The sequence below is a fragment of the Convolutriloba macropyga genome, chromosome 6 (genome assembly GCF_964194025.1).
Source record: "Convolutriloba macropyga chromosome 6, txConMacr16.3, whole genome shotgun sequence".
Lineage (NCBI taxonomy): Eukaryota > Metazoa > Xenacoelomorpha > Acoela > Convolutidae > Convolutriloba > Convolutriloba macropyga.
Genome location: NC_134473.1, coordinates 71,506,376 through 71,528,409, shown reverse-complemented (window position 1 = coordinate 71,528,409; position 22,034 = coordinate 71,506,376). Strand labels below are relative to the sequence as shown.

Below are 22,034 nucleotides of genomic sequence, written 5' to 3'. Positions count from 1 at the left end.
ATCAGCAGGAATCGCAAAATTTTAATTTTCGGCACTGGTTTATAAACGAAAACATGATCGCGCAGTTTTCTTAACACTAGTCACAAAAACGAGAATTTTCATGAAGCGATTGCAAAAAAAGCCGCATAATATAAAAATTATACTCAAGTTTGCGCACACCAAATCATATTTCGGAGACTTTTCAAGGTAAAAGGACAGTAAAATGTTTGACGGTCCAGTACGAAACCAATGAAAAAATTGTACCTATGTTCTCATCATGTGTCACTGAAAAGGCAGTTTGAGAGCACGTGGGTGCAAACTCGTCCACGTTTCTCACGTGAACATCGAAGGAGAGAGTCTCTGAGTTGTCAGCGTCCGCTGCCTGGACAGTTAGGGAGTATGGCCCGACTGTGGTCTCCGCATCCAGCTCGTCAACCAGCACCACTTCGATTGCGTATCCACCCACGATCTCCTCAATTGTCAACGCAAACAGGGAACTATAGGCTGAAAAACAAAATAAGTCTTTAATTGATCTGAATGTTGACTGGTCATCGGAAAGGTTTCCCAGGTTGAGGTGGGCAACCAGAGCGAGCTCTGATCAGCAACTTTGGTCGAGGTCACAAGGGCAAAGCGCCACCCGGCGACAGAGTCTGTAAGGTACTCTAAGGTCTGTATATAGTCTGCTCAGCTAGAGTGTTATCTATGGTCTGATCAGAGCCGCGTTCAGAACTCTCGGATATTCTGGTCAGAACGCAGTCTTGGCTCTAGATAGTTTCATTGTATAGGCCGAATTGGTTGAATAGAGCACCTTTCAGGGCCTGTTTGGTCAGAACCTATTCTAGAACCTGAATTGTCTTACCGAAACCAAGAGAAAGCAGCCTGTCACGGAAAAAGTATTGCTAATTAAAACACTCGCGTGCATATTTTAAAATGCCGAAAGTCTGCAGTGCCAGAAGTCAAAATGCCAGAAGTTGCTACGTAGCCAGAAGTTGACTTCCGTTGACTTTCGTCATTTTAAAACGTGCGCGTTTCGTGTTGTAAAGAAGTCACTTCAAAATTCTGTCCTAATATCTCGAACGGCTTCGCGGTTCTCGATAAACGCCAGAAGTTCTCAGTGACTTCATGCAGAGTCACTTAACCATTACTAATGGCTGAAGAAACTGCTTACAGACGAACGCACAAACAGTATAAACACAGTATAATGTCTTTATTTCTGAAAAGATAATATTATACCAATTGTCAATGCTGCTCCAATGTTCAAAAATTTAACCCTGGGTATACTCAGTTCGGTGTAAAGTGCAACTCAAATGAATATAGCACCCCCCCCCCCCCCCCCAATTGCACTCAAATACTCTCTCACGGAAAAGTACACGATTTTTTTCTCGTCAGACGAAAAATCACTCGACTCGTTGTGTGGAAAACGTGTGTCGCGTGATTTTACATGAGAAGTTTTTCCTCATTTGATAAATGATAAAAAAATTACACAATTCTTTTGTGTGAATGAGCGTTTGAGGAAAACTACGAAAGTTTATAAGCATTTCTTAAATCTAAATATTGTTTTTCAGTTGTTTTCTAAATAGTCTTTATATCAATACAATTGTGATAACTTTTATGAACGCTCAGTCTGTTTTAAATGTAGAAAATAAGGTTGAATTAGGCAAAAAAGACAATGAAAAGAAAACAGTTCCCCTGTAAATGAGTCCGTTTTTACATTAGAAATCGGGTAGAAAACACGATTTTTGTGTAATTCCCACGAAAAACATTAGAGTGTAGGTCTGTCAACCCCAGCGCGCAGCCCACGTGTTGCCCGCACCAGTGCAAAACTCAAGTGGGTCTCATACCACTTTTACGCAACTCAAATTTAAATTTTCTCTGATTAGATCACATTTTGGCATGGACGCCCTTGTACATCCGTTATGCGATCCAATTCAGCCTGATCAGAGCCAGCTTGAGTCATGCATTTCATCTTAGGATCAAACACTAACCCAAAATCAATATTATCAAGCCTGAAAAAAAAACACCTCAGCCTACGGTGTCAGTCCGAAAGTCAGTATGACCAGAACGAAAATAGGCACATATGCTAAATTAACGCATTCTGGAAAGGGACAATTTTGTTAATATTGTCGAAAGTGTAGTGAAATTTTTATCAATTGATATCAATTAGATATCAATTGTTACAGTACAATCTTTTTAAAATCTCTACCATAGGAAAACAAAATAAGCCAATCGTACTCATATCAAAAATTTTTGCAGTAACACCAAAAACCTTCAGTATCAAGTTCCGGCTTTTTGGATGAAACTTTGTTTTTTAATAGTTATACTTTTGTTAATTCGGAGCAATGTGGAATTGATAAATCATGGGTCCTTAACCCCTAGTTAAGAGAGAAACTTGGCTTTTGAAATACTAATTAATTTGCAAAGTTTCGAGTCCGATCTTGAGCATATTTGATAAGTAAACAAAAGAAGCACACATGAGCAATTTAAGTTGGTGTGAAATCTTATGTAAACAAAACACAATTAGCTTTGCAAAGTGATCAAGTTGTCAGAAATAGTCGGAATCAAACTCAGAGGTCATTAAACGGAAGAAACCAAGTATCAAAACACCAGAAAAAAAATGGAATAGCTTGGGAAAAGCAATGATTTTTTAATGAATGAATTCCCCCGAGTCCCAAAATGCACCCATAAAAGCCTTTTTTGTATAATAAAAACGCGAGTATTTATTCCCTATAACTAGCTACAAGTTTGGGGTTACTGCTTAGTGTTATCAAAAAGTATATAATAGGTATGTTAACTAGGAAAAATTACTGCTAAAGAAGGGAGAAAAACAAAAGATTTGCTATGAAGGATTTGTCGGGCAAATTTATTGCATCTTTCCAAGACAAAGGATGTTTGTTTGCCTCCAACGATCACCCAAAGCATGGGGAATACAAATTAAAGAAAAGGAAGTAAAGTTGTTGTCACAAACCATACTGTGTGAATAAGCAAATCTAATTATATGTGAAAGAAAAAGGAATTACCAATAATTAGTTTTTCGAATGGCAGAAAAGAGACTTTTAATCGTTAAAAACTGATACTTTTATAGAGTAGTTCAGCAAGTGTTCGGATTTTGTGCACAACAATCAAACAAGCTCGAAACCATTTTAAATTAAGTAAAAGAAAAGGATGGTTGAAGGGACATGCATGTAGAAATGAAAAGCAAAATGAAACGATTTGAAACAGTGTTAGCTTTTCATTGCAATAGTGTTTTGAATCCAAGCCCGGTAATCCCATTTGAGGAGAACTAGTGAGAGTACTATTTCAGTAGTGTTTTTGTATTTTTAAGAGAAAATTGGCAGATACTTTGGGAATTAAAGCATTTATTGGTTTGAGTTCTTAAATTCAAATTTTGTCAGTCAGGTTGAATTCATCAGGGGATTTACGTTTAAATCAAAGTGTCTAGTTAAAAAGTTACACTACTATAGTTTTGGTAAGAACACAGTGGAGGAAATCATTGTTGTCAGGAAAGAGCGGTAAATGAAGTATTGGAGGTTTAAAAGATCAAAAAGATTGCAAAAGAGAGTTTTTAGTGGAAATATAGAGCTATGAAGAGAGTTCGATGTTTGAGATGGGACTAATTATTGCCCTGAATTGTTCTAGAGAATAGAATAATCAGTCCAAAGGAGCATAGGGGCGGTTTGGAAGAATTTCTGATAGAAAAAAAACCCAAGAGTTACAAAACCAAGCGTCCACATTTTTGCGACCCCCCCTCCCGCAAGTCCTGAAAACCCTACTTCCTCAAGCCCGATTGACCTCAAATTTTAACTGGTGACTCTTTGGACAATTGCATATGTATTGCGAAAAAGAGCGAGCTTTTTTCGCCAATCCAAAGCTGTTTTAATTCGCTTTTAAAACAAAAAAAAGAGGCGATAACTGAATTGTTTTATGTACTCTCGCGAAAAAAGGAATGCTTTTACCAGAGTCAAAACATCTACCCAAAACCACATTTAAAAAATCTGAAAGCAACTCAGTTATTGCTCAAATTAAAGGTATTAACGCTGACGACTATTCTACAAGGAAAAATGCAAAAAGATCTAAAGTTTCCCTGATTTTTCCACGATTGTGATCATAAGGAGAATTCTTTTAAAGTGGTTGAAAACAAACATTGTAACATCACAAAGGGAAGCAAAGCATCCTTAGGACCAATCAGACATATCCATAGCTGTGAAAACATAAAAACTAGCTTGCATTTATAAATATTAATTGACATAGCACATGATTTCTTGTGAATCCTGAAATTAGTAAACCAAGTAAACCATGGAATTCCGGTCATCTTAAGCAAACATTTACTTTAGATAAACTACAGCGCATGGCCAATATTATACGCCCACTAATACGCTTATAGGTCAGGTCAAAATCTTCGAAACGAAACGACACGTTACGTTTTGCTGATAAAAGACTGATAAGGTTGAGTACCCTCAAGCACAAGAAAAACCATTAGACGCGAGAGAGCGAGCCTGAGAGAAAGACTGATGAGGCTGAGAAACAGCGGTTTGTTAGTCGAAAATAAGAGAAAGCTCAAGTGGAGCAGTTGGTTCTCAGAGGGAGAAAATTGTAGTTATTTAGTGAGTTCTTTGTGAAAGAACATAGTTGCGTATTAGCAGTGAGTGGAACTGCAAAGTTATTCAAAATTGGTGACTGCAAAAATTATAAGTTTCTGGCCAGCAACGTAATTACTGGGAGGCAGAACTTATTAAAATTAATTGGATTAAGAAGCGAATTGCATGAGTTTTGGATACTTGTGGATAGTTTGATTGACCTGGTTTGATTTAATGTGGACCATTAATTAGTTTTGATAGAAAAATTCCTTTTGATTATTGAATTTACTCAATTAACTGTCTCTGGCTATAACATTACTTGTTGCTGGTAATACCTATTTGGATTATTATTTCAACTATCAAGAGCGAAGTTTTCAAGCAGCCGAGAGAGAAACATTTTGGGACAAGACACTACACTCCCTACAACAAGAGGAACCACCAACAAATCTTTGGGAATTTTGATAGAGTTTTGGGCGCTAGCCAGTCCCCAGCTAGAAGCCTTCTAGCGACAAAAATGCAAAATTCTACAAGCAATATCATCAATATCAAAAGAGTGGACTCTACATTAAAAAACCAAACGATACAGTCAAAATGCTCTGCATTACAAAAAGACTGCTGCATCTTAGCTGTGGAGAAAACAAAACTTGGATCCAGCCATGCTATCAGCAGTTCTGTCAAAGAAGTTGCAACAATTACCAGTTGCAAAATTCAATTTCTACAGTTTTATGCTTCAAAATGATACCGTCGATTTCTCAGACACTATTTCTAGTGTCTGAGAGACATAATAGCGCGAACGCTTTCTCAAACTATTGTAAAAATAAGAATAATTTATTCTGAAACTTAAATCAAATTTGCAAGAAAAAATTTTCAGAATTTCAAATTTTTGCTTACTTTGGCAAGCCCTAACAGTTTTCTCTTGAATTAATAATTGAGGTCATTACTTGTTGGGTCTTAAATCTGCCATCAAGTTCATTTTTTGCCTCTCATTTTAATTTGGTAGCCCCTAGTTTTTTCTTGCTAATTATTATAGCTATGAAACACGCGAAAAAGAGTTAAATATCTACCCATAGAAAGATTTTCGGTGACCGTTGGGTTGTGAGGTATCTTAAAAACTACCTTCACACCATTTGACGAGCAAATGCATAAAGTAAGGGAAAAGTACGGAGCACTAGCGTATTTTGTTTCTTATTCAGCAACCTTTATTTTGATCATCAGAATACTCCTCCTAGCTTCAGAAACGCAAAAAAATTCGAGAGAAATTATGATGAAAAATGCCAAAACAGCTTCGCTTCACGGCACTTAATTACAACGCAAAGGCAGACCTCAACTTCTCTGGTCAAAGTTGACTGAGCTTGTACCTATATTTCGTTTTTCTATAGTAGTACCTGGTACTTACAAGAACTCTTCGGAATTAGGTTTTAATCAAAAGCTAAGCTAACGACGTTGAACGAAAACCCAATTATGCGAGGGCTCAATCAGACAAAATCATATCAGGTCTACCTTTACGGTGTAATGTTAAGATGATTACATGATGAAAAGTCGCACAATTCACGGCAAAGGTCAATAAGAGACTAAATCATAATTGACCCAAAGCGCCTAACGACGGAGACCAAACTACACAACTGTTTTCAAAAATAACGAATGATGAAGAAAGAACATCTTACTGTTTGCAAGCTGTAGTGAGCTAGGGTCAATTTCGTGGTTTGCAGAAAGGTCATCATCTTTGACCTCAATCGAGGCAACCACAGTGCCCACGGGAGAATCCTCGTTGATTGTGACGTCAGCAATGGTGGAGGGGTAGAATGTGGGTGGGAACTCGTTCAGAGGGTTAATTTCAACAGTGGCTGGGATCTGGTGAGAGAAGAACCCGTCCTTATCTGTCACCACAATATAGAACTCTGCTTTCTGTTCCGTCTCGTAGTCAATCTCGGCATCTTGAACAGGTATTTAGTAATAATAATAATAATTTATTCCTGCGTAATCGCAGCAGAACAGCATTAGGCCACAGCGGCATGTTCTCAGCTGCCCTTTCTCTTATTATTCCCCATATTTAAGACTGTTCTTTTTATGAGCATCACTGCTCTTTTTTTGGTGACTATGGCAACTTTTTTTGCGTCTGAGACTTTCACGTGGTACCATTATTGCAGCCAACATTGCTCAGGATATGGTCAACTTGAAGCTATGGTTAAGTAAGATCTCGTCCTCACACAGACAGCTTCACGGAGGCAGGGGATTGAACACTCAATCATTGGCGTGTAAATCACACACCTTACCTCTCGGCCATCACGCCATATATATAACAATACTTGAGTCAATTTGCCGACAGAAAATTAGCAATTTCATGTTTAAAATTGACATTTTTTGCTCGTCTGTCATCTTTATACTGACCGTTAAAATAAAATAATTCAAAATCTTTGCAAGATTTTTGCAAGAGTTTGAAATCTTTGATCGTTAGGGTACCATACGGAGCCTCAGCATTTAAGTAAGATTGCGCTAACACAGGGAATTTGGCGGTAAAAGACGAACACATTATCCAATTAACTTATAATATTACTATAATATAAGTAATTGGTATAATAACCGGTATAATAATTGGAATAATTGGTATAATCGTTTTTTTGTCGCCATACCCCACACTTTATGTCGCCGCCCTTTTCGCATGTAACAAGATTCGTTTTATGGAATCGAAGTGGTAAAATTGTCCAAATGGGGACTTTAATTGGTGGGGTAGCTGGTCTAGATTCCATTGATGTAAAGATTCCATTGTTGCTGGTCTAGATTCCATTGATGTAAAGATTCCATTGTTGCTGGTCTAGATTCCATTGTCTGATCGTTTTAACCCTGGACGAGACCGGATGTTAATCTTGCAAGATCTTGCAAGATTAACATCCCAATCCAACTCGGGAAATTTTGGTTCGTGATGGTCAATCCCAGTTACAAATTTCGAAAATATGCTCCCGTAAACACCAATATAAACACCAATAAAAATGCATCAATATTGGGATCTTTTATCTTCAGTTTTCTCTTAGAACGTACTTACAACCAAAGTTTTCGTACCTCCCGGGTCGAGGTCCCCGAATTATTTTCAGACACATGGCTAATCCCTTGTTTTTTTACAATTTTTCTGGACATACATTTGTTGTCTGGAAATTGTCTGGACATAAAGTCTGGAAGGTTTGAATCTTCAGCTGCAGTTAAAAATTGGGAAATCAGTTTAAATGTGAAAACTAACTGGCAGCTACAATCATCTGAGTTCCAGAGAAGTCAAAGTTGGGGTGGGTTGATTTGTAGGTCAGTCCAGTTGCAGGTGTGCATGTTATGGCGGTTCCCACATTCGTAGACACAGGTGTGACGTTCTCATCAACTGCATTTACTCCGTTTGCAAGGAAGAAAGCCGGACATTGGGTAGCTATATCTGCGACGTCATTGACAGTTATGGTCAAGGTTGTTGTCGCGGGTGTACCACTGCCAGTAGCCCTAGAGTTAGAAACCCAAAACTTCGAAAACATTTCCTGGTTGAGAAGATTTGATGATAGAACTTCCAATACGTAAAAGGTATTGATATAACTTTCATTTATGAGAAAGTGGTATTCGTGCCAATTTCTTATCACCTTTTTATTGTATGACGTCAATGCTCCATAATATGCGAGTTCTTATTCATCAAGTCATAAAAAATGGTTGGACGAAATATTTGCCATTAGTAAAAAATCTTGCGTAGATATATTAGTAAACATGTATAACTATGATTGATGCTTTCACAAAAAAATAAACTGATTTAAATTTGCGTATCAAGTCGTAACCACTTAGCTAAATGGACTTAGTGGAAATTACCTGCATCCGAGCATAGGTAAATAGAGCGTGCATACTACTATAATTGCCGGTTGTAACCAAAAAAAAAATATAAAACTGTGCTGCTCAGATTTAGCATAATTTAGCCAACAGGATAAATTTAGCCTGGGCGATTTCTTTGACATCAACATAGTCATAAAGAAGAAGAACTACACATAATGAAACTTGAAGTATTCTGGAGATCCAAGGTTTCAGAAATCAATAACGTTTTCACTCTTGAAAAATTCTGATTTAGCGCTGAAATGTTCGGCGACAAGTCCGGGTTGCCAAGCAACGTCAATTACCCATTATCAAAAAGCTCGTACCAGCTTCTAACAGTAACATAAAAAGACAATATAAAGTGTTTCTGTTGTCAAAATCATCAAAACTAAATGATTCACAACGCCATTTTAAAACAAATTTAAGAAGTCAATAATCAATATGAATTACCTTTTTAATAAAAAATTTATAATTTTAATAATCACTTCAAAAGATAACAAAAACACTACAAACTTTTGATATTAATATGTTAAAGTCCTGCATTCGAAATCTGTTTACCAAAACTTTCCAGACTGAAAGGAAAGTAATTTACAAAAAGATGCATGAGACATCATTTGAAATCACACCAGGAATCACGCCAAGAAAATTGAAAAAAAATAAGAAGTTGAAACTGAACTCTTGTAAGAAAGTTGAAACTTGAGTTTTGATACAATCAAGCAAATAAAATAAAGTTTGTTTGAATGCGGATATTTTTGTTCTCAATAGCAACGAGCGATAATTTTATTAACAAAAGACATTTCTCTGACAAATGCTGTCAAAGTCTCCAAAACTAGTATCCTTTGGAAGCAACCTTCAAGAAATTAGAACAATCAAGCACTATAGATAATGTTACATCCGTTATTTACGAGTTTTAATTTAATTACCTTAATAGGAAAAAAAACCTAATGAAAGCTGTATAACCTCAAAAAATAATCAGACTTTTTGCTGAATATGTAATGTCAAAGTCTTTATCGTCACTAGCTATGATTTTAAACTGTTCCTTTTCAGATCTATGCCGCATTATAAAACAGAAACAGTATAAAAGCAAAAACCAATTAAGAGACAATGCCTTAAAATGCTATATATAAACTTGAGAAAAGACTCAAAATATGTAGAACAGTTGCACGTGTAAGATGTGAAAAAATTGCAACAGAAGAGGAGAGAACAATTGAATTGAGACCGGCCTCTAAAATTTAGCGAGTCGTCAATTTTTAAGCCTAATTCGGCATAAAAAATTTTGCCTCATCTCAATCGATTCGTCTTTCATCAGTTTTTTCTTCTTTGAGAGTCAACTTTTGTTTTAAAAAATTTCAAAACATCATGCAAACAAAGAGAGTGCCAACAACAATGTTTTTATTGGATTTTAATTAAGGAAAGAAATAACATTTTTAAACAGCCATTAAGCAGAAATGAAATGCAAAATCACCTTTTCAAATTAAATTTGAAAATTTCAATTCGAAAAACTTCTATTCCAAAGTATTTGACGCTCAGCAGATTTTCTAATCAATACCGAAAACAACAGCCAAATATTTCAACGACGAAAAATGAGTACGAAACTTAAAAAACGTCTTTGAATATACAAATTTTCCCACATACAAGGGGTCGACTATAAATGCAAAAAGACAAACAAAAAGAGAAAAATTAGTAGATTTATAGCGACGGTTTAAGAATACATAAGTATCGTCCACTTTTCAACTGTTCATCGTAACCTGTATTTTGAAGAAAGCGGTTGCGACTTACCAACCGAAAAAAGGGATTATTAATAATACGTAAACATCGTCCACTTTTACAATTTATAAGATAAAAGGATGGAAATAGCTATAAAAAAAGCAAAAGTACTCAAAAATTAGTATTGTTAGTCGCCTATAATGAACTCGTTACTGGGCTGTTTACAAATCCATGGAAAAAATCTGCCTGTCTTTTGGAAAACACAAATTATGTTAAAAAATCGAACGTGATGGTGAGTAGGATGGTTCCAGCAGTGACAGCTTCAAAGTTGATCAATTTTTTCACTCTGATGTCTGCGTATACTGTGTGGAGAGAGGGATTAAGACCAGCTGCCTCGACGTAGAAGTTACTGTCATCGTCACCAGCTGAAAATGCCAAAAAAAAATAGCAAATTCAATTAATCTAAGGGGGCAAACATTATTTGGAAAATAGCTGTTTTTAGCAAACGTTCTTCTGTTAAAATTGGTGACAGAAAAGTGTTTCAATTAGCCAATATCATATGGCGACATTTGTATCTAGTTTCCTACTTAATTTATGTACCAATTCCACTGAGCATTTAAACACGTAAATGATATAGTAATAAAAATTTGTTTCCCCGAGATTTAAAAAAAACATCTTAATTATGCATATTTACATCGAGACAAAATCGATATCACTCTTGGAGAGCACTATTCGACCATGCAGATTTGTTATCATGTGGCTCAAGCGGAAGAGAAATGACTGTGGTAGTTGCTGATAAGAACAAGTTGTTGCTTTAGTCCTCAAGTAGTAATGCAAAGGACTTCTAATGCAATCATTTATTACTTAGGTATTCGTTCATTTCCTTCATTTTGGTGTGCAGTGCGAACCAATGACGGAAAACACCAACAATTGTGAGTATTATGTATATATTATATAAGATATACATACATACATACATACATACAAACAGGCAAAAGTTTATAAATACATATATATATATATATATATATATATATATATATATATATATATATATATATATATATATTTATATATATATATATATATATATAGACTGATTTCTGTATACCATCTGTCTTCATCAGCTATCCCTTAGAAAAATAGGGATCACTTCATTTTTTGTTACTTGACAAATTGCTCCACTTAGCTGCATTTGGCAACATCTAAATGATCTCTAATTTCCTAAGCGATAGCTGACCAGCACAGTTGATATAGAGAAAGCAGTCTCCCTTCTTTCACCGAGGGAATCTTGTTCCCTCAGTGAAGAGGATTTTTGTTTCCCTTTGTTATCAAAAGAGGGGCGGCTCTTGACCTAAATCCGTCTATAATTTTATTTCAAATATTGATTCGAAATCATATTATGCATTTTGTTTGCTATTTTTCATATGTATTGTTCATTAGTCTGCTGTTTGTATCTCTCTCTCTCTCTCTCTCTCTCCTCCCTCTCTTTCTCTCCTCTCTTTCACTACTGACAGGATTATATATATATATATATATATATATATATATATATATATATATATATATATATAAGTAGCGTTGCTACGCCCGAGCTGACAGACAACCCTTTTAGCGGCGGGGTTTTCTTTTATTTGACCTTTTCACTACCACCCAGGATGTGGTTCTCGACCAATGAACTCTCTGATCAGACAAAATTGGGTCGCGGATTGAGGTTTCATACAAAGCCGATCCGAAAATTTTTCTTATCAGGATCAGGTGCATGTGCGTACACATAGGAGTCCTAGTGTGCGCAAAAAGTGGCCCTGATCCGACTCGGAACACCTGAAAATAGTTCCATCCAGACAGTGCAGACCTAAAATTGACCCTGCTGAGCAAAAGACCTATGGTGCGACCAAAAATTTCTCCCGATTATGTTCTAAGGTCGCACCGGGCCCACTGTTTGCGACTTAAGGTGGTCTGATTACAGGTTTTTTTTGGGTCAGCACCAAACTCTGGTAAGTTGTGGACAAATTAATGCACTAAGAATGGTTTGAATAGCCCAATGAGAGGTAAAAGTCTGCCTTACATTTTAAAAATTAATATATTTGACTATATTAGTATCAAATCAATTATGCAGGCTACTAATCTACCCGAGGATTTTAAATAACTGTTGGATACTTCTAAAAATTATCTCTCACTCAATAGAACTTTGGAATTCGGTGTAAAATATTTTTAAAATTTATATTAAATTTTTATATATATTTTAATTTAAAAACACTGATGCTTAGATTTCGAAGGCTCCCTGTTCCATTTGTATAATAAATGGTTCACCATTCAAGAATGAAACTTGGGTTTTGTGTTTGGAAGAATGTTAAAGTGAACATTCAAATGTCATTTCAACCTTTTTTCTTACTAACAATCTTATAGTACAATGTTAACATATATAGTCTATACAATTGAGCTAATTATAAACACAACATGTAAATTTAGACTACCCGGAGCTAACTTCAAGTCAGTTTCAGTACTGATTCAGTGCTGGTCCTGTCATTTTTTACACTTATCAGTCTTGCGAATGTCTTGACCGAGACTTGGCCAGTCTAAATCTAAGGCTGCCATCATGAGCCAGCACCCCTACTTTTAACTATTGCTCTAATTTGTGCAATTCGGTAACCAAAGACAAAGACATCGTATATATACCAATTAATATAATCGTTCCTCTGTTGCCATATCCCACACTGTAAGGCCCTTTGTATAGACAAGTTTTGCAGAATTAAAGAGGTAAAATTGTCTGGATCTTTTCCGTTTCTGCCCCCTCCCCCCCCCCCCCCCCAGATTAGTGGGTGCATAATATTTGCATCCCCCCAGACGCACGGGTCATATTTTTTCGTAATGATTTGCTATGTAATCGCACGTGCTCTGTAACTGGGGGTACATAACGTACTGGGGGGTACATAACGTATTGGGGTGAGTATAACGTACTGGAGGGGGGGGGGCACAAACAGAAAAGATCCGCCCTTTTTGTATATGTATTAAGATAAGTTTTGTAGAATTAAAGAGGTAAAATTGTCCAAATGGTCCACTCAATTTCGCAGAGAAGCTGGTTCTTAGGGAAGTTTTCATTAAGTGCGGATTTATCGTCCCTAATGCATATGCACATACAAAATATAGTGTTACCCGATATGGAGAAAGATATTTGGTCAACTCCATGAGGAGCTACGTCATAGTCGTATAACTGTAGACTCGCAATTGAAGTCCCGATCTGATTCGAGTTCTCGTTCAGCTAAAAACACCCTTTTTTGAATTTGCTACTAAAATCCATCAAGACAAAAAGTTAACTACCTTTTCAGCAGTTGCACATGCGGAATACAATTTAGCGTTTCTACTGCGAAAACAATGGGAGGATCTTTTCCGTTTGTGCCCCCCCCCCCCCCGAGTACGTTATGGAACCCCCAATTACAGAGCACGCGTCACTACATAGTAGATCATTATGTAAAAATATTGCACGTGTCATTACATAGTAAATCATTATGTAAAAATATTGCACGTGCGTCTGGGGGTTGCAAATAATATGCACCCACTAAGCTGGGGGGGGGGGGGGGGCACAAACGGAAAAGATCCCAATGGTAAAAAATTTTAAACAAAAGTATTGAACATGGTCGGCCACCTTAGAGCTGACATGGTAAAGATTTAAAAAAGAATGTCGCATAAAAAGAGCCTCAGAACGATTGGTATTGACATTTTCGATCTATTCTGATTCCCCCCCCCCCCCGCTTAGTGGGAATATGCATTTTATGACACCCAGGCGCACACGTGCTATTTTCTTACATAGTAACGTGCTATACAACAACACATAATTTGTAACTGGGGGTCATGAAAAAAGCACTTGGGAACCGAAACAGAATAGATCCGATATTTTTATTGGGCATCTTCCCGTGTCGAAATTACCCGCCCTGATTACTCCCCAAACTGATGCAATTCTCCTGATCCCCTTTTTTTTGTTACTATTCTGTTTCGGCCGCCGTATTTTTATGACCCCCAGTTACAAATTATATGTTGCTATATAGCGCAAAGCCCACCAAGCTGGGGGGGGGGGGGCAAACATAATTGATCCGAAAATAGCACGTGCGCCTGGGGGTCATGAAAGATTTATGCTTACTAAGCTGGGGGGGGGGGGGGGGGACAGAATAGATCCCTATATTTTTACTAACCGTGACTGTATATGAGCTCCTATCAAACACAGGGTTGAACTCCTCCACTGCCTCAATATTGATGTACAGGTGCACCACATCCACGGGACTGTTGATTGTGTCACGAGCTGTCAGAGTGACGTCAAAGAAGCCAGGACCTCCATCATCCACATTGGCCTCTTTCACCACCTCCAGATCCGCTCCGTCCTAGATCATTATCAAGAACTCAAAGTGAGAGGTTACCTAGTATGAGCCAGCCCCAGACGAACTCCAACGGTTATATTGTAAGATCATGCAAGACTCTTGCAAACAATGTTTATCTTGCAACATGCAAGATCGGGACGTTTATCTTGCAAGAATCTTGCAAGTTCTTGCAAGATAACCGTCGCAAAAACTAAGCAGTTTTAAACTTGAAGTCGTCTATTATGGAGATATGGTACATTTTCATGTTAAGCAACATTACCATGTTTGTCCATTTGACTTTTGACTACCTTTGTCGCAAATTCAGTTTGTACATTTTTTGTTTCAATTTAATAAAAATATATGATAATAAATTTGTTTCCGCGTGTTCTCAGAGGCGCGCAATCAGTACAATGTTAACAGTCGCCAATTCTCAGCTGTCTTTTTCCTCATTTTTTAGAATTCTCATTTCTTGAGCACGCATGCTCCTATTTTTAGTGACCATGTTTACTCTTTTGAGTCTGAAACTTATACCCGGTAGCATTGCAGCCGCCACCGATCAGGCTATAGTCACACTGAAGCCATGGATAAGTGTTCGTCGTGGTGTCCGGACCAAACAGTCCCAGAAAAAACATTCCCAGAAAAAAAACACTCCCAGAAAAAAAACAGTCCCAGAAAAACCAGTCCCAGAAAAAACAGTCCCAGAAAAAACAGTCCCAGAAAAAACAGTCCCAGAAAAAACATTCCCAGAAAAAAACAGTCCCAGAAAAAAACAGTCCCAGAAAAAACAGTCCCAGAAAAAACAGTTCAAGAAAAAACAGTCCCAGAAAAAACAGTCCCAGAAAAAACAGTCCCAGAAAAAACAGTCCCAGAAAAAACATTCCGAGAAAAAAAACATTCCCAGATAAAACTGTCCCAGAACAAACTGTCCCAGACAAAACTGTCCCAGAAAAAAGAGTCCCAGACAAAACAGTCCCAGAAAAAAAAAGTCCCTGAAAAAACAGTCCCAGACAAAACTGTCCCAGAAAATAGGGTCCCAGACAAAACAGTCCCAGACAAAACAGTCCCAGACAAAACCGTCCCAGAAAAAAACAATCCCAGAAAAAAAACAGTCCCAGACAAAACAGTCCCAGACAAAACACAGTTCCAGAAAAAAGAGTCCCAGACAAAACAGTCCGAGAAAAAACAGTCGCAGACAAAAGAGTCCCAGACAAAACAGTCCCAGAAAAAAAACAGTCTCAGAAAAAACAGTCGCAGAAAAAACGATCCCAGACAAAACTGTCGCAGAAAAAACAGTCCCAGATAAAACAGTCACAGAAAAAAAACAGTCCCAAACAAAACAGTCCCAGACAAAACAGTCCCAGAAAAAAAGTCTCAGACAAAACAGTCCCAGACAAAACTGTCCTAGAAAAAAAAATTCCAGACAAAACAGTCACAGAAAAAACTGTCCCAGACAAAAAAGTCCCAGAAAAAAACGGTTCAAGAAAAAAACAGTCCCAAACAAAACAGTTCCAGACAAAACAGTCCCAGAAAAAAACAGTCCCAGAAAAAAACAGTCCCAGAAAAAAAAACAGTTCCAGACAAAACAGTCCCAGACAAAACAGTTCCAGAGAAAAGGAGTCTTATACAAAACAGTCCCAGAAGAAGCAGTCCAAGACAAAGCAGTCCCAGAAAAAAAGAGTCTCAGACAAAACAGTCCCAGAAAAATCAGTCTCAGACAAAACAGTCTCAGAAAAAACAGTGCCAGAAAAAAAAACGGTCCCAGACGAAACAGTCCCAGAAAAAGAGTCCCAGAAAAAAAAGTCCCAAACAAAACAGTCCCAGACAAAACTGTCCAAGAGAAAACAGACCCAGAAAAAAGAGTCCCAGAAAAAACAGTCCCAGAAAAAAACACTCCCAGAAAAAACAGTCCCAGAAAAAACATTCCCAGAAAAAAAACAGTCCCAGAAAAAACATTTCCAGACAAAACTGTCCCAGACAAAACTGTCGCATACAAAACAGTCCCAGAAAAAACATTCTCAGAAAAAAGAGTCCCAGAGGAAACAGTCCCAGAAAAAAAAGTCACTGAAAAAACAGTCCCAGACAAAACTGTTCTTGAACAAAACAGTCCCAGACAAAATAGTCCCAGACAAAAATAGTCCCAGACAAAACAGTCCCGGAAGAAACAGTCTCAGACAAAACAGTCCCATACAAAAAAGTCCCAGAAAAAAACAGTCCCAGACAAAACAGTCCCAGACATAACAGTCCCAGACAAAACAGTCCCAGGCAAAACAGTCCCATACAAAAAAGTCCCAGAAAAAAACAGTCCCAGACAAAACAGTCCGAGAAAAAACAGTCGCAGACAAAACAGTCCCAGAAAAAAAACAGTCTCAGACAAAAAAGTCCCAGACAAAACTGTCCAAGAGAAAACAGACCCAGAAAAAACAGTCCCAGAAAAAACAGTCCCAGAAAAAAACACTCCCAGAAAAAACAGTCCCAGAAAAAACATTCCCAGAAAAAAAACAGTCCCAGAAAAAACATTCCCAGACAAAACTGTCCCAGACAAAACTGTCGCATACAAAACAGTCCCAGAAAAAACATTCTCAGAAAAAAGAGTCCCAGAGGAAACAGTCCCAGAAAAAAAAGTCACTGAAAAAACAGTCCCAGACAAAACTGTTCTTGAACAAAACAGTCCCAGACAAAATAGTCCCAGACAAAAATAGTCCCAGACAAAACAGTCCCGGAAGAAACAGTCTCAGACAAAACAGTCCCATACAAAAAAGTCCCAGAAAAAAACAGTCCCAGACAAAACAGTCCCAGACATAACAGTCCCAGACAAAACAGTCCCAGGCAAAACAGTCCCATACAAAAAACCCCAGAAAAAAACAGTCCCAGACAAAACAGTCCGAGAAAAAACAGTCGCAGAAAAAAGAGTCGCAGACAAAACAGTCCCAGAAAAAAAACAGTCTCAGACAAAAAAGTCCCAGAAAAAACGGTCCCAGACAAAACTGTCCCAGGAAAAACAGTCCCAAACAAACCAGTCCCAGACAAAACAGTCCCAGATAAAAAAGCAGTCCCAGACAAAACAGTCCCAGGCAAAACAGTCCGAGAAAAAACAGTCCAGACAAAATAGTTCCAGACAAAACAGTCCCAGAAAAAAAGTCTCATACAAAACAGTCCTACACAAAAATGTCCCAGAAAAAAAAGTTTCAGACAAAACAGTCCCAGAAAAAAACAGTCTTAGAAAAAAACAGTCCCAGACAAAACAGACCCAGACAAAACAGTCCCAGAAAAAAACAGTCCCAGAAAAAAAACAGTTCCAGACAAAACAGTCCCACACAAAACAGTTCCAGAAAAAAAGAGTCCCAGACAAAACAGACCAAGAAGAAACAGTCCAATAAAACACAGTCCCAGAAAAAACAGTCTCAGACAAAACAGTCCCAGAAGAATTAGTCTCAGACAAAACAGTCCCAGACAAAACAGTCCCTAAAAAACAGTCCCAGACAAAACAGTCCCAGAAAAAAGAGTCCCAGAAAAAACAATCCCAGAAAAAACAAGCCCAGACAAAATTGTCCCAGACAAAACAGACCCAGACAAAACAGTCCCAAAAAACAGTCCCACGCAAAACAGTCCCAGTAAATACAGTCCCACGCAAAACAGTCTCATAAAAAACAGTCTCAGAAAAAACAGTCCCAGACAAAACAGTCCCAGACAAAACAGTCCCAGACAATACAGTCCCAGACAAAACCATTCCAGAAAAAAGAGTCCCAGACAAAACAGTCCCAGAAAAAACAGTCCCGGACAAAACAGTCCCAAAAAAACAGTCCCACGCAAAACATTCCCAGAAAAAACAGTCCCAGAAAAAACAGTATCAGACAAAACAGTCTCATACAAAAAAGTCCCAGAAAAAAACAGTCCCAGAAAAAACAGTCCCAGAACAACAGTCCCAGACAAAACAGTCCCAGACAAAACAGTTCCAGAAAAAAGAGTCTCAGACAAAACAGTCCCATACAAAAAAGTCCCAGAAAAAAACAGTCCCAGACAAAACAGTCCCAGAAAAACAGTCCCAGACAAAACAGTCCCAGACAAAACAGTCCCCAGACAAAACAGTTCCAGAAAAAAGAGTCCCAGACAAAACAGTCCCAGAAAAAACAGTCCCAGAGAAAACAATCCCAGAAAAAACAGTCGCAGAGAAAGCTGTCCCAGACAAAAAGTCAAATAAAAGCAGACAAAATAGTCCGAGAAAAAATAGTCCCGAATGAATATTGAAACAATTGTTAATATAATCCACAAAAAATAACAAACATAATCTATGAGTTAAGCTTCTGAATGCATTTTTTTAATTCATATGAATTATGATTAACCCAAAGACTTGGTTTCAAATAAATAATTTTGCAGACTATATAAAATACAAAATTTGATTAATACTGGTTTTTTTCGGGGACTGTTTTGTCGGGGACTGTTTTGTCTGTTCACCCCTCGCTGCTCCTTGAACAGCTTCACTGAGGCAGTGGCTTGAACTAGCGATCTTTGCCGTGCGACTTACACACCTTACCTCTCGGCTATCACTTCGCTGTAATTTCTAAAGTAAACTTACGAATGCGAAGTACTCTTTGGCCAGTGGGTCGCCTGTGATTGAGTACGAGGTAGAGGAGCCATCATAGTCAGTCACTGCAATTGTATACACTGATGTTCCAATCACTGTTCCTATATAGAGAAAACAGTTTCAGACAAAACAGTCCCAGAAAAAACAGTCCCAGACAAAACAGTCCCAGAAAAAAACAGTCTTAGAAAAAAACAGTCCCAGACAAAACAGACCCGGACAAAACAGTCCCAGAAAAAAACAGTCCCAGAAAAAAAACAGTTCCAGACAAAACAGTCCCAGACAAAACAGTTCCAGAAAAAAAGAGTCCCAGACAAACCAGACCAAGAAGAAACAGTCCAATAAAACGCAGTCCCAGAAAAAACAGTCTCAGACAAAACAGTCCCAGAAGAATTAGTCTCAGACAAAACAGTCCCAGACAAAACAGTCCCAGACAAAACAGTCCCTGAAAAACAGTCCCAGACAAAACAGTCCCAGAAAAAAGAGTCCCAGAAAAAACAATCCCAGAAAAAACAAGCCCAGACAAAATTGTCCCAGACAAAACAGACCCAGACCAAACAGTCCCAAAAAACAGTCCCACGCAAAACAGTCCCAGTAAATACAGTCCCACGCAAAACAGTCTCATAAAAACAGTCTCAGAAAAAACAGTCCCAGACAAAACAGTCCCAGACAAAACAGTCCCAGACAATACAGTCCCAGACAAAACAATTCCAGAAAAAAGAGTCCCAGACAAAACAGTCCCAGAAAAAACAGTCCCGGACAAAACAGTCCCAAAAAAACAGTCCCACGCAAAACAGTCCCAGAAAAAACAGTCTCAGACAAAACATTCCCAGAAAAAACAGTCCCAGAAAAAACAGACTCAGACAAAACAGTCTCATACAAAAAACTCCCAGAAAAAAACAGTCCCAGAAAAAACAGTCCCAGAACAACAGTCCCAGACAAAACAGTCCCAGACAAAACAGTTCCAGAAAAAAGAGTCTCAGACAAAACAGTCCCATACAAAAAAGTCCCAGAAAAAAACAGTCCCAGACAAAACAGTCCCAGAAAAACAGTCCCAGACAAAACAGTCCCAGACAAAACAGTCCCCAGACAAAACAGTTCCAGAAAAAAGAGTCCCAGACAAAACAGTCCCAGAAAAAACAGTCCCAGAGAAAACAATCCCAGAAAAAACAGTCGCAGACAAAACTGTCCCAGACAAAAAGTCAAATAAAAGCAGACAAAATAGTCCGAGAAAAAATAGTCCCGAATGAATATTGAAACAATTGTTAATATAATCCACAAAAAATAACAAACATAATCTATGAGTTAAGCTTCTGAATGCATTTTTTTAATTCATATGAATTATGATTAACCCAAAGACTTGGTTTCAAATAAATAATTTTGCAAACTATATAAAATACAAAATTTGATTAATACTGGTTTTTTTCGGGGACTGTTTTGTCGGGGACTGTTTTGTCTGTTCACCCCTCGCTGCTCCTCTAACAGCTTCACTGAGGCAGTGGATTGAACTAGCGATCTTTGCCGTGCGACTTACACACCTTACCTCTCGGCTATCACTTCGCTGTAATTTCTAAAGTAAACTTACGAATGCGAAGTACTCTTTGGCCAGTGGGTCGCCTGTGATTGAGTACGAGGTAGAGGAGCCATCATAGTCAGTCACTGCAATTGTATACACTGATGTTCCAATCACTGTTCCTATATAGAGAAAACAAAGCAACACTTCAAAAAAAGTTGAAACGAACAGTCCAACTTGAATTGATTAATAACCGAGTAATTCAAAATTGGTGCCTCAAAAATTCATGAATTAGTTCTATTTGTTAAATAAGTTTGTTAATAAGGCTGATAAATGTATGATAATAGTTATGAGCAGTTCAAAATCAGGATAAAATCAGAAGTACAATTTTACTCTGAAAAAGACACTGCAGGGTAGATTGTGACATGAACAGAATCTGTACAAGTATAAAAAAGTGTGTATAGAGTCTCTGGATTTACAATGGTTCAGTACTGTAATGCTCTGGGTGGTCGGCCCGGGCAGGTACAACATCGTATGCAATTTTTAGTAACTAACATTTTTTTCGAACAAAAAAAGCTTGAACTAAGAGTTTTAGTTACTGTTGAGACAGGTAAATTATAAGGTCTCTCAATCAAAATCAGACGTTAATAATTTATTTCCATCGAACTGTGATGCTAAACATAAAATTAGCTTCGAATATGAATGAATGCTCAAATTTAGCTATTCACAAATGAAATAAACGTGAACAAAGAAGATGGGAAAAGTGCGCCCAAACATTAAGTTTAAACGAATCTGACGTTAGGTTTTATAATCAAGCTCTATATTGAAACAATTAACCCATATCTTCAAGATGCCAATTAACAATAAACAGAATAATCTTTATAACAACGGAAAATATATGGTTGGAAATTAGTTTAGCAACAATTTAATATCTCCACTTTATTTTTTATAAATAAGTACGTTGTTATCGACATCGATAATCTTCTTATTGATTGGCGCTAATTATTTTACCGCAAAATTGTCATAATCCTTGTAAACTAACAAACATTGATTCATAACACAAGAAATTTGAAACCAAAGGGGCACGTGACAACAATGTAATTAAGGTAATTTTGAGGACTAAGGTTTTGAAACATCAAAGAACAGAGTAGAAAAATCCGAAAGAAGGCAAGTCGACGCCTCCCAACCGAGCACCAAACGATCCCCCCAGGAGGTATCGACATTGTCATTTGGCACTTCAAACGAACAGATCCAACCCGAACAGCAGAGCAACCTCCTCTGTGGACAAGTTGGTCAACACAGATGCTAAAGAGGGTGGAAAGGAAGCTACATTGAAAAAGAAATACGTGGAATGTTGGAATTGGACAAAAGTTGAAATTGCATTATGGAAGTGTCTCGTGCAGGTGTTCTGTGAGAAGAAATGACAAATCAGATAAGCTTTGAGAACTTATATATTTTTTATATCACTCCATTTATTGATTCTCGGGGCAAATAACACCCCC

At 37.6% G+C, this 22,034-nt stretch overlaps 2 protein-coding genes across 2 annotated transcripts in view; one reads left to right on the top strand and one right to left on the bottom strand.

Moving 5' to 3' along the window:
* The window catches only part of LOC142341396 (protocadherin Fat 4-like), a 180,395-nt gene that overhangs the window by 111,817 nt on the left and 46,544 nt on the right, over positions 1 to 22,034 (bottom strand). Inside the window, 7 exon segments of the mRNA XM_075392323.1 lie at positions 244 to 483; positions 6,218 to 6,487; positions 7,786 to 8,030; positions 10,375 to 10,513; positions 13,245 to 13,350; positions 14,279 to 14,482; positions 20,605 to 20,714. Coding sequence (XP_075248438.1) covers positions 244 to 483; positions 6,218 to 6,487; positions 7,786 to 8,030; positions 10,375 to 10,513; positions 13,245 to 13,350; positions 14,279 to 14,482; positions 20,605 to 20,714 — 1,314 coding nt within the window.
* Positions 4,703 to 22,034, top strand: part of LOC142340586 (glutathione synthetase-like) — a 494,803-nt gene continuing 477,471 nt past the window's right edge. The window contains exon 1 of the mRNA XM_075391257.1: positions 4,703 to 4,713. The gene's annotated coding sequence lies outside the window, so the exon portion shown is untranslated. The remainder of the gene's footprint in view (positions 4,714 to 22,034) is intronic.